Here is a 12,628-nt window from a genome sequence, read left to right on the forward strand (position 1 = left end):
CTCCAGCTTGTTTCTCATTACTCTACCCTTTTTCATCTAAGAACTCCTCCACAAAAATATTTTTATTGTCTCCCTTCTGCCCCATTTGATGCTCTTTTCATTGCCAGCTCCCAACACAGGACACAGACAAAGAGCTGGGCAAGCCCCAGGGTGTGGATGGTACAAACAAGGCATTCAGAGTTAGGACCCTCCTTCCCTGTTCAGAGAAAGATGCCTCCCATTAAGAATCTTGATTCAGGTGGCACAAAAGGCAGAAAGAAAGCAGGGCAAAGCATTGAATTTGCCTTTTTTAGGGGAAGGGGAGTCTCCTTTGTGGGATTTGCAGAGTTGTTCTACTCCTAGAATGAGGCAAGGTTGCTCAAATCTTTACAATCACGATTATTTCCTTTTCTCTAACAAAAATGGCAGGATGCCCCAGGTTATCCAGGCGAATACAAATCTGTCTTTAGTGCCAGCACCAGCCATGCCACATCCCTCAGGTTCTGCCAGACTCAAATCAGCCCTTAGTCCATTATCTGGTGCACACTGGCACAAAGCATCACTGCAAGTTTGCTGGGAATCTCTGCTCTGCTTCTGATGATCATTGTTGTTCCTTTACAGGTGGCTGCTCAATACACTGAGCTTACCATGAACACTTTTCTCTCACCTCCCTGTATGCCACGAATTCAATCAGCCAGGTATCAAAGCCTCCTCTTATCAGAGCACTTCCCCAGGAAACTCGTCATGCTTCTGTGAACACAGGGCACCTGCCAATAAGGCAAACCCATTTTCAGATTTAACTTTGGGATATTATGCATAAAAAGCAAGACTGCACATCAATTAGCAGCAGGTTTCAACATCAGTTTGTGAAAGTTAACAGAATTCAGTGGCAAGTGTTGGTCTGTTGCTTACTGCATAGATGAAACCTGCAAAGGAAAATCAAATTAAAAGCCCTTCAGAATGGCACACACAGAGCCCAGGGCTGCAAAGGGTTTAAGAGCATTTAAACACTGACTCATTTACAAGGTGATTCAATGGTGTTTACTACAGTTACAACAAAGACTGAAATATAGATTCTAGATAGCAACATTCATACCCTAATCACTGCTCACCACCCACACGGGCCCAGAGCTGTTTGCATCTCTATCTGTGTGTGCAAAAGGACCTGTTAAAAATTCCCCTGAGTTCACTGGAAGGGGTCAAATGCCTTTGCAGTGGGTGAGGGTTGAGTCTCCAGGAGTGGGGGATTCCAGCCCAGCCTTCAGGAAATCAGATTTTGACTGCAAACCTGAGGCTTTGTGAGCTGCAGGACACATCCCAGTCCACAGGAGAGGCTTGAGGAGCCCAGTGCAGTGCAGGGCAGCTCAAAGGGCCCCTTAGCTCTGCTGTTGATGGGGTCAGGAGATGGTTGGCCTTCATTGCCAGGAGATTTCCACCCTGGCCTGTCCCAGTTGGTAACAATGGCCCCGTTGCACCCAGGCTGTGATCCAGGTAGATCATGTTCCCAGGCTGTCAGGGCTGAGTGATTGTCCCTTGTTCCCCGCCTGGGTCAGGGAGCCAATGCTCCTGACAGAAGCAGTGTCCCTCCCACATTTGCCTCTCCGAGCTCCCAGAGCAGCCGTGAAAACCAGGCTGGGGCAAAGCCTGGATGTACAGCCAACACAAAGGCACTGATGGCTCTTTGGAGTTCCCAGATGGGCTTCCCAGCCGCCCCTCTGAGGCCACAGACCATCTCCCCTTTAATCTGATTTCCAAGGGCAATAATCCCCCAAAACCTGGCCGCTGCAGCCAGTGCTTTATTGAGAGAAACACTGCTGGGAATCCACAAAGCTCAATCCTTACCTCCTTTAATCTATCCCAGAATTTGGAACATCAAGAAAAGCTCCCAGGAGCACCACAATGGAAGTTCACACCACTGTGGCACTGGGGTTATGCCTGAGCAGGAGAAACATCATACACGTGGCATTGCTGGAGGAGGCAATAAAACCTATTTATTCTTTTTTCCTACCAACAGATTCCTACCTCATAATCATCAGACTCCAACAGATCAAAATTTCCAAAAGTAAAATCCCCATATTGATCAAGTAGTTACACCAGGAAATAATTATCAGGGACATGCAGCAGGCAAACAAACGACAAAATAATTTTATTGCAACATTCAGCCCTTCCACACCTAATTCTGAAAACAAATAAAAGGTGGGAGGCTCACATCACTTATTCTGCCTTCAGCAGCATCAGCTCTGCAGTCAGGATGCATCTCACTGTAAGTATGCATGCTTTTCTACCTTATGAACTGAAACTTTGATTCAAACCCATTCCTTTATGTCTCAGAAAGGCTCCTGCCTCTCTGGAGCACTGAGGATTTCTCTGGGGACATCGTGCTCCTCCAGAAGGAGAGCTCAGCCCCTGGGGTAAAGCAAGGCTGCCTCCCTTTGGGGGCACTGATGCAATCCCAGGTTGAAACCAAAAAAAGGATCCAAGGAGGACCCTTGAACATCAGATTAGGAAAAGGGAAGGAGGACTCCCATAACCAGATTTGTCAGCCAGAGCTGCAGTTACACTTTTGCATTTGGTTTTCATTTCAGATTTTGACTGCAGTCCTTCTAGGACTCGTCCTGACTCCAGCCCTTGCTGATTACGTGAGTACAAATGAACAATTCCACAATGCTGCTCTTTCTATGTTCCCTGCTTCATGAGATATCCTTGAACCTTTCATTTTTCCAAAGCCTTGGGGAGACAATCACTTGAAAGCCTGTGTTCTTTCATTTGTTTTTCTAGCACCAGCAGACTGAAATAAGCAAGAAAATCTCCATTAGTGGAGGCTACCAAATTATGACCATCAATAGGAAATGGCTGGTGGCAAGTATTGAGCAGAAGACCGACCATGAGTACTGGAAAACCATCTGGAACTATGACACAGTGAGTGCAGGGAGGGGCTTGTTCAGAGCAGCTCAAACACTCAGTAAAAACCGGATTTTTACTTTTTTTAATAGGTATGAAATTCCAATATTAATGATTAAACTCCATGTGGTCAACAACTTTATTTTACAGGGCTTTATGGCCACCAAAGTGCTGCCAGAGAGAGCTTGCTACATTTCCATAATGAACAGAACAGAGATGCCCAGCTTTGATGGACTTCCCCAGCTGGCTGCAGACCTCAGGGTGAGATTGAAAAGGAACAGTTATTAGAAAGTTGTACTTAATGCAAAGTGAAACCTTGCTATTTCCAAAAGCAACACATACTTTAAAGACCAGATTTGTCACACCATTAATTAGATAGTTTTATCAATTTCAATGACATTTTACAACAATGTGACTTTCAGCTTTTGAAAATTGGAATACCCTTGTTCAGATGCTTCCAGTGGAGGGTTTACATGTTTAGCCAGTGTTGTAGCTCAGTTAGATTATTCTTATTACATTGTTTACATTGTTTACATTATCACAACGTTATTGTTATTGCTATTGTTATTGTTGTTGTTTTTATTATTTTATAACAACTAAAACGAGGAGTGTGCCTGGAGTTGAGCAGAGCAGGGCACTGAACTTGCTGAGTGCTGGTGTTTGCTCTTTAGAACCAGAGGCACCCAAGACCCCCTAGCAAGGAGATCACCTTCACCCTCATCAGGAGAGCCATCCGTGACCTGGAATCTTATGGACCAGACATCTTCTCCACGTGCAGAGGGCTCTCAACTTATGTGGCCTATGAAGTTCAGGGTGAGCGCAAGCAGAGGAATTCTGTCTCTGAACATTTGTTCAATGCACGACTGCTGCTCTTGCACCTCAGAACCCACAGCACGCAGGGGCTTCAGCAGTTGTACAAAGGGTTTGACATCTCTGCAATCAGGACTGGGCCAGGGTGGGGTCACAGCCCCCAAAAATGATCCAAACCAAACCCTTACAGCTTAATGGGGCTTAATTTTGGGCTCAGAGTGTTTTGGCCCCCCTGAAATGCCCAGTTAATAAAAAGGGTGTTTCCAAGCACCTCTGTCCTTCAGCTCAGAGCTGCCCTGACCCAGACCACCTAACAGCATCTTTGTCTCATGGTCATTGTTTTCCTTTCCTTGTGTTTGAAGGACCCCAATTCAATCTTGGATCGTGCCTCAAGCTCGACGTCCTCCAATATTTGGCCCTCACCTACTGCCACAACGATAACTTTGTGTAATTCCTGCCTTTCCTGAGCTGCTGCCCAAATCCAGCCCTGCTGGAATCATTCCCTGGCATCTCTTCTTCCAAGAGATTCCTTCCTGAGGATTGGGTGCTGGAACAGATCAGTTGGTGAGCAGAGCTATCAATTAAATTCCTTCATCATGGAATAACTCTGGCCTGTTTGTCATTACTCTACCCTTTTTTCATCTAAGAGCACCTCCACGAAAATATTTTGTCCCATATTTGCCCTTTCACTGCTCTTTTCATCCCAGCAGAGCCAGAGAGCTGGGTGTGTGTGGTACAAACAGGGAATTCACAGTTTGGACCTTCCTTCCCTGCCTGGGGAAAGATGCTGCTCATTAAAAACCTATGGGGCACAAAAGGCAGATAGAAATCAGTGAAAAACAACGAATTTCTCTTTTTTAGAGGAAGGGGAGTCTCCTTTGTGGGATTTAGAACAGCTCTGTCCCTGACACAAAGCAAGGCTGGGATTCCTGTTGCTCAAATCTCTCAACAATTACAGCAGCCCAGGGAAGAAAGAAATCCTCTTGGCCGCTGAGTGTCAGCCTCGAGTCGCACAGCTGGAAAGCCTGGCACAGAGCATCGCATCCCCTGACAGCCCCTCTGAGCTCCCCAGGTGTTGGCATTTAGGGGATTGGGGCTGTTGGTGTGCCCCGCGGGGAGTTTGGGATCCCTGCAGCAATAAAAGCTCGGCTGGAGGCACCAGGGGCTCCCTCAGCGGGCTTGGTGCTCGCTGTGAGCTCCCCTGCCTGCCGTGGAGCCTGGGGTGCTGTTTGTGGAAGGAGAGGTGAGTGTACATTGATTTATATTCTCCTCTGGTTTCCTTGGAACAGGTCAGGCTTTGGAGTTTGGGGATTTGGGGCAGGCTTTGGTGACCACAGGAACTGCTGGGCGCTGCTCAGGAGTGAGAAAAGGCAGGGGAGGAAGCTCTTCGCTCCTGAGAAGCTGCCCCAAGGTTTTAAAGGTCTTTAAACCCAGATTTTGTCTGTGTGGGGAGCAAAGATGTCCCTGCACAAATAAAGATGTCCCTGAACATCTCTTTTGTCTGTGTGGGGAACAAAGCCGTCCCTGCACGTCTCTTCTGTCTGTATGGGGAACAAAGATTTCTCTGCACGTCTCTTCTGTCTATGGAAATAAAGATGTCCCTGCACATCTCTCTGTGTGGGGAGCAAATTTGAAGTGACAGGATGGAGGGAACGGCCTTGGGGGCAGGGTTAGGTGGGATTTTGGGTTTTGGGAAGGAATTCCTCCCTGTGGGGGTGGGATTGAATTCCCAGAGCAGCTGAAATCCCTGTAAGTGCCCAAGGCCAGGTTGGAGCCACCTGGGACACGGGGAGGTGTGGGACCCATGGTGGGGCTGGATGGGCTTTGAGGTCTCCTCCAACCCAAACCATTCCAGGATTCCCTGGGATTTTGGGGAGAAATATTGGGAGAGGGGCTGCGATGGGATTCCCAGAGCAGCTGTGGATCCCTGGCAGTGCCAAGGCCAGGCTGGATGGGGTCTGGAGCACCCTGGGGCAGTGAAACTGTCCCTGCCAGAGCTGGGCTGGGCTTTAGGTCCGTCCTAACCCAGCCCGGGCTGGGATTCCATTCCGTGCTGGGATTCCATTCCGTGCTGGGATTCCATTCCGTGCTGCAGATTTTGTGGCCACGAGATGGCATTCTCCGAGCTTATCTCACCAAGGAAAAGCAGAGCTTGCCGTTTTCAATAATAACAATAATAATTAAAGGGAAGGGGGGGAAGCCACAAACCCTCCCTGCGTTTGCTGAAGCCCGTGACAAAGCGAGAGGAGGAGAAGGAGGAGGCTGCTCCTGGCAAACAATGGTGCTGCTCCCCCAGAGCTGCCGGGGACACTGAGGGTCGAGTCCCTTTAAAAAGAAAAAAAGTGAAATACAGTATTGTGCATCTTGAAATCCGAAACCGAGAAACAGCGGCGCGAGGGAAACAAGGGGGAAGGAAAGCCTGGCAATTCCTGCGGACAGCTGCTGCGAGCGGAGTTTTCAGGAATACAATTCACACCGAAACCTCCCGGGGGTCGCTGGATGGCTTTTGTGGAGAAACCTGGGAAATAAAGCAGCCTCGGAAGAAGAGATTTTTTTTTTTTTTTTCTTTTTCTCCTCCTCTGTGGATATAATGGCCACTGCAAAGCAGAGCGTCTGGAGGTTTGGTTTGCAGTGCGCCTTGCTCGCCGTTTGCAGCCTCACCTGCGCTGGGCACGGCGGGCGGAGAGAGCACGGAGGTCCTGCCTGCTACGGAGGGTTCGATCTGTATTTCATCCTGGACAAGTGAGTCCCGCCTGCTTTGTTCGTTCCGCCGGGCTCTGGGCTGGGATGAGGAGATTTCCCCTGGGTTTGGGGTTTGCGGGAGTCCCCGCGTCCCCGGGGCACCTCGCGGCTCCCGCTGCTTGCTGTGTTATTGCTGTGGTGGCTCCGGTGCCCAAATCCCTTTGTGCCCCGTGATGGCATCGTTGTGGGTTTTACAGGGCGGGAGCTTTGTGCGCGCTGAGCTCGAGTGTGTTGGTTAAAGCAGCGCCTAAAGAGCGCAGAATTGGCCCTGGAGAGACCAATTCCAGGGCTGGGATGTGCAGGGAGTGCAGAATTGTTCCTGCAGGGAGTGCAGAATTGGCCCTGGAGACACTAATTCCAGGCTGGGATGTGCAGGGAGTGCAGAATTGGCCCTGGAGACACTAATTCCAGGCTGGGATGTGCAGGGAGTGCAGAATTGTTCCTTCAGACACCAGTTCCACGGCTGGGAACATGCAAGGAGTGCAGAATTGTTCCTGCAGACACCAGTTCCAGGGCTGGGAACATGCAGGGAGTGCAGAATTGTTCCTTCAGACACCAGTTCCAGGGCTGGGATGTGCAGGGAGTGCAGAACTGTTCCTGCAGGCACAAATTCCAGGGCTGGGAACATGCAGGGAGTGCAGAATTGCTCCTTCAGACACCAGTTCCAGGGCTGGGAACATGCAGGGAATGCAGAATTGTCCCTGCAGGGAGTGCAGAATTGTTCCTGCAGCACCAATTCCAGGGCTGGGATATCGCAGGGAGTTCTGCCCATGCCCACAGCTCTCAGAGAGGGGCTGCTCCCCTCAGAGAGGGCTGAATTCAGCTGCTGGGATGGAGAGCAGCCCATTTAAAGAGCTTCATCTGCCCGAGCTGAGTCACACTTTCTTTGTTTCTTCTGTTAATCAAACGCATATTTTGCCTGTTTAGCTGTTTGTGCTGCAGATAACTTCCTGCCTCACTTTTTCATCACTAACTGTGGCAGTGTCACCTCCTTGGCGCTGCACCAGTGCTGCTTTTCGCAGATGGGGATGGAGCAATGTGGAATCGTTTTGTGCTGAGCTTTGGAAAGCTCCTTACTAAAGCAATACAGCAATTAAAAAAAAAGAAAGGAAAAAACCTTAAAAAATCCTAGCTGAAATAGGTGTCCTGATTTTCTCCATCAAGAGCAGTTCTTTCGAAGCAAAGGCTTGGAAATGGTGGAGGTGCTGCCTGCCAGAGCCATGGCACTGACATTAATAACCATAAATTTCAGAGGCAGGAAAGTGTTTGCACGTTGCCAGAAGCGCTCCCAGACGAAGTTTCTGCTTGATCCTCTGGAGTGTTTTGCAGTAGCTCCCACATTCCATCAGCAGAAATTACTTGGAATTACATAACCCTTTATTACAAAATCCTGGGCAAAACCCAGCGCTGAGACACTGCCTGCTCCAGAGTGCCAGTGCTCCTGATGCTCCACCTTTTAATTAATGCAAGGACTATAAACCTCATAACAGTGATGCCCAGCTTCCCTTGGTCAAAACCATAAATCCTTGAGGTGATGTTCATCTTCCTTTCTCAAGCTGCTTTTCTCTGCTTTATTAAGGTGTGAGATAAGTGTGTTTCCTTTATATATATTCCAAAGCTATAGTTTCAAGGATACAAGCAATATTCTAAAATTATACTTCAAAAGGTTATTATTGCAGAGCTTTTTATGGATTAAACGCAAGTAAAGAGCAACATCCTTAACGCTTTAATTCCAATGCTCCTAAATCAACAAGGGTTAATTGCAAACAAAATATAGGTTCATAGGCTTTTTCCATGGTTTATTTTCCTCAGTTATTGTTAGAATTGGCAGCTATCCCACTGTCACTCTCCACACATATGGCAATCACAAATACACACATTGACACGAAACACAGCTTTGCATTTCTCAGATGAGCATTCCTGGTGGAAGGAATGGGCAGGAGCTCCCTTCCAGCTGGGACCCAGTGAGTGCCTGCAGCACTCTGCGCTCTGTCTGCTGATTAATGGAAATTAAGGCACGGCTGCTTGTTTGTTAGTTGTTTTCCTGCACAAGCCCTGCCAGCCAGGAGGAGAGGAATGTCCTGAGGGGTTTGTCCTGCTCTGACCTGAGCCCCGTGGATCCGTGCTGGCAGCGAGCTGTGTGCTGTGGCACGAGATATCAGCATTTCCTCCAAGGATTGCATCACCCCTCAGAGCCTCCGTGCTCCGGAGGCCTTTCACAATTGCTCCTGCAGGGTTTGGGAGGGCAGAGGATGCTTTTGGGCTCGTTGGTGTTGGTTTTGAGGAGCTCAATAAAGGGATGCTGCACAGCTTCTTAGGTAAATGGCATCTCTGGGACTTATAGCCCAAACCCAGCAAGCTTAAGGAGATTTTTGGATCAACACCAGCCCCTGAACCAAGTGTCTCCATGTCCTCCTGCCAGCTGCAGAGCCCTTCACTCACATGAGACCTTGGTGTCAGAGTTGGGGCTGGATTCTGTGCAATCCCTCCTGGATTGTGACTGGACAAAGCCACAGGTGCAGAAATGGAAAAGTGGAGTCTAAAAAGTGCAAGAAGGACCAAGTCTAGGGAGGCTTGAGCAGCTTCAGGTGCAGCTTTGGGTTCTGGAGCACCCTGTCCCAGCGAGGAGGAGGAGGGCACTGCTGAAGGAGCCACTGCAGGGTCTCTCTCCACACCTGACAGGTACAAAAGGCCAGAGCAGGTGGCCACAGAAGGTCTCACTCTCCTGTTAAAGAGAATGGTTTACTTGGGTTTTGTAGCCATGATTTTTTCTGAAAAATCCTTTCCTTAGGATTTTTCCTCCTGAAAAGCTGAGGGGCCTCAGGAACACAATGTAAACAATGGTTATCTGCTGCTGTGGAATGCAACAGGTGCATCTGTGATTGGTCTCATGTGGTTGTTTCTAATTAATGGCCAATCACTGTCTGGCTGTCTCAGACTCTCTGGTCAGTCTCAAGCCTTTGTTATCATTCTTGTTTTTCTATTTTTAGCCAGCCTTCTGATGAAATCCTTTCTTCTATTCTTTTAGTATAGTTTTAATGTAATAAATATCATAAAATAATAAATCAGCCTTCTGAAACATGGAGTCAGATCCTCGTCTCTTCCCTCATCCTCAGACCCCTGTGAACACGGTCACAGGGTTTAATTTCCATCTATTGCGCCCTCATCCAGAAGAGATCTTGGCATCCTCAGGACGAGCCTTTTCTTCAATTGCAAGTTCACAGCATCAGCCCATTCAGCTGCAAAGCCTTGGCTCACCGCTCGTCTCGGCTCTTTGGGGAATATGAGGAGAGAACTATTTGAAAATTGGCTTTTCTTATCTTACAGTTGGACTCTAGAAACGCTCGTCCTGCTCAGAGCTCTTGGCCTGGCTCCCTGTGCAAAGGGAGTGTCATTTACAGTGTGGCTGCTGAGTGACACAGCTCAGGGAGGTGGCACTGCGAGCTGATGCTGCTTTTGTGAGCTTTGCTCTGGCTGCAGAAATCCTGGTTGTGTTGGGCTGGTCCATTTTTGTTGGTTGTGCTTGGGTTTTGCCCATTTTTGTTGGTTGTGCTTGGGTTTGCCCATTTTTGTTGGTTGTGCTTGGGTTTGCCCATTTTTGTTGGTTGTGCTGGGTTTGTCCATTTTTGTTGGTTGGCTTGGGTTTGCCAGTTTTTGATGGTTCTGTTGGGTTTGTCCATTTTTATTGTTTTTATTGGGTTTGTCCATTTTACGCTGAGTGAAGAGCATGAGAATTCTGAAGTGTGATTCAGAAATTGCATTTGGGCAGGGGCTGCTGCTCCCAGCTCCTTATGCCTGCCACCAGCTGGGTCAGGAAATGTGGGAATCTCCCCTGAGGTGCTTTTGGGAGGGGAATTTTTGGTCTAAAGCAACCGAAACAAGCATTAATTGGTTTCTGATTAACCAACCTTGCCTCTCCAAGCCTTCTGGAAACTGATGTGACCCTTGCTATAAATTCAGGTGGTTTTTATGCCTCACCACCTAAAGACAATAAAAACTTCTTTTCCAGGCCAGTTGTAGGAAATTATTTGGGCCTGGAGTGCCTGTGGAATTCAAGCTCTCTGAGTTATCCCATCCATCCAGGGGGAATTTGCACCTGGGGCTGAGCCCTGTGTGTCTCTGTTCTATCAATTTGGGGGTTGAGTTTCCTGTCTGAGAGCAACTCCTGATATTGTCACCCCTCACCTCTTATGATTCTAATTTTCCCACTGCCTGTGGTTTAATTGGTTTATCGAGAGCTTGGCTATTGGTGTTCCTTTGTTCCTTCTTAATAAACATTTGTGTGGGGAAGGAGCCCTTGTGCCATGTCCTGAGGAAAGAAAGAAATGAAGAATTCAGCACTAAAAGCGTTTGCTGAGGGTCCTGCCTGCTCTGCCTCTCCCCCAGCATGAAATAAATAATAATAAATAGCAATAAACCACAGCTTTACATCCTGTGGTTTATTCCTGAGCAGCCAGGTTGGGGACCTGCTCTGCCTCTCCATTGGCATTAAATAAATAATAATTAATAGCAATAAACCACAGCTTTATATCCTGTGGCTTCTTCCTGAGCAGCCTGGGGACCTGCTCTGCCTCTGCACTGGCATGAAATAAATAATAATAAATAGCAATAAACAACAGCTTTACATCCTGTGGTTTATTCTCTGAGCAGCCAGGCTGGGGACCTGCTCTGCCTCTCCATTGGCATTAAATAAATAAAAATAAACAGCAATAAACCACAGCTGTGTATCCTGGGTTTATTTCTGAGCAGCCTGAGGACCTGCTCTGCCTCTGCCCTGGCACTCCCAGAGCTGAGCCAGGACAGCTCCTTTGCCTTTTCTTCCTGGGAAGTGAAAAACCATCTCAAACCTTCACCCTTTCTTCCTCAGGCTGCAGACCAATGAATTTCTGTTGGAGCTGGAATGGTTATTTCCCATGTAAATATTTCTAATTGTACTCAATGAATTGAATAAGTGATGACACATTTATTTTCCAACTCCAGGAAAGAAGTTTTTTTTCCAATATTAATATTCCAGTGTTCACAGATGTGTTTATGCCAGAAGGGGCATTTTGTGCTGAAAGATTCTGATTAACCTATTTTTTTCCTTGTTCTTACAACATAAAGAAGAATAATCCAACCCCGTTACATCCTGTGGTTTATTCTCCTGAGGAGCAGAATGAGTTTGTTTTGTCTTTAGCTGAGGTGTGGAAGGATTAACCAGAGCAGCTGAAACGTGGATTGAGGTGTTTTACTTCTCATGGGCTCTGGCACAGTGGAAACTCTGGAGGAGTTCAACAATCTGTTCCTCCAAGTGCATGTAATTCTCAGAACACACTTGGGCTGCAAGCTCTGTGTAATGGTTTGGAGGTGAGTGGGTGGAATTAATCTAAAACATTGTGCAGAGGCAGCTCCTCACTCTCACAGGGTTTATTTGTTTGGTTCAGGCTGTGTTAAAGCCCAGCTTAAGTGCCAAGGGCAGCCCCAAACCCTCGATGGAGTGTGCAGCCATGACATTTTCTGAAAAATCCTTTCTTAGGACTTTTCCTCCTGAGAAGCTGAGGGGCCTCAGGAACAAAATGCAAACAATGGTTATCTGCTGCTGTGGAATGCAACAGGTGCATCTGGGATTGGTCTCATGTTGGTTGTTTTTAATTAATGGCCAATCACAGTGAGCTGGATCAGACTCTCTGTCCGAGCCACAAACCTTTGTTATCGTTCCTTTCTATTCTTAGCTTAGCCAGCCTTCTGATGAAATCCTTTCTTCTATTCTTTTAGTATAGTTTTAATATATATTATATATTAATTAAATATTAAAACAATAAATTATATATTCTATTATATATAATAATTATATATTAAAACAAATTATATACTATTATAAAATATTAACAATATTTTATAAAATATTAGTAGTATTATAATGTCATAATATAATAAAAATATTTATACTTTTATAATTTACAATTATTTATACTATTTATATAATATTAATATTTATAAAATATTATAAATATAATATTATAGAGTTATAGAAATATAATAAGTTATTAATAATAATTTTATGTTAAGATAATACATCAAGTCTTCTGAAACATGGAGACAACATTCTCATCTCTTCCCTCATCCTGGGACCCCTGTGAGCACCGTCACAGGAGCGGGAATTATTTTGATTTTAAGTTGAGTGGGAAATGTCAGTCCCAGCTTGATGTCTCTGGAT

General features: G+C 46.7%; 2 protein-coding genes across 2 annotated transcripts in view; both read left to right on the top strand.

The window, feature by feature from the left end:
- The first annotated feature begins 2,423 nt into the window (after window positions 1-2,423).
- GKN1 (gastrokine 1) lies at window positions 2,424-4,141 on the top strand. Its single transcript, XM_058820092.1, has 5 exons — window positions 2,424-2,618; window positions 2,758-2,898; window positions 3,031-3,141; window positions 3,558-3,693; window positions 4,053-4,141. Exons 1-5 carry the CDS (start codon window positions 2,424-2,426, stop codon window positions 4,139-4,141), a joined length of 672 nt encoding a protein of 223 aa, XP_058676075.1.
- Window positions 4,142-6,086: 1,945 nt separating this feature from the next.
- The window catches only part of ANTXR1 (ANTXR cell adhesion molecule 1), a 36,128-nt gene continuing 29,586 nt past the window's right edge, over window positions 6,087-12,628 (top strand). Inside the window, 1 exon segment of the mRNA XM_058820227.1 lies at window positions 6,087-6,432. Coding sequence (XP_058676210.1) covers window positions 6,281-6,432 — 152 coding nt within the window. The 5' untranslated portion in view covers window positions 6,087-6,280.

Source organism: Ammospiza caudacuta, chromosome 26 (genome assembly GCF_027887145.1).
Source record: "Ammospiza caudacuta isolate bAmmCau1 chromosome 26, bAmmCau1.pri, whole genome shotgun sequence".
Lineage (NCBI taxonomy): Eukaryota > Metazoa > Chordata > Aves > Passeriformes > Passerellidae > Ammospiza > Ammospiza caudacuta.

What these genes read in the sequence shown, in the direction of transcription:
- GKN1 (XM_058820092.1), top strand. Translation starts at nt 2,424, where the DNA reads ATGCAATCCCAGGTTGAAACCAAAAAAAGGATCCAAGGAGGACCCTTG. An exon ending in CTCCAGCCCTTGCTGATTAC is followed by an intron (nt 2,619 to 2,757) that starts GTGAGTACAAAT and finishes TTGTTTTTCTAG; the next exon opens with CACCAGCAGACTGAAATAAG. An exon ending in CCATCTGGAACTATGACACA is followed by an intron (nt 2,899 to 3,030) that starts GTGAGTGCAGGG and finishes TTTATTTTACAG; the next exon opens with GGCTTTATGGCCACCAAAGT.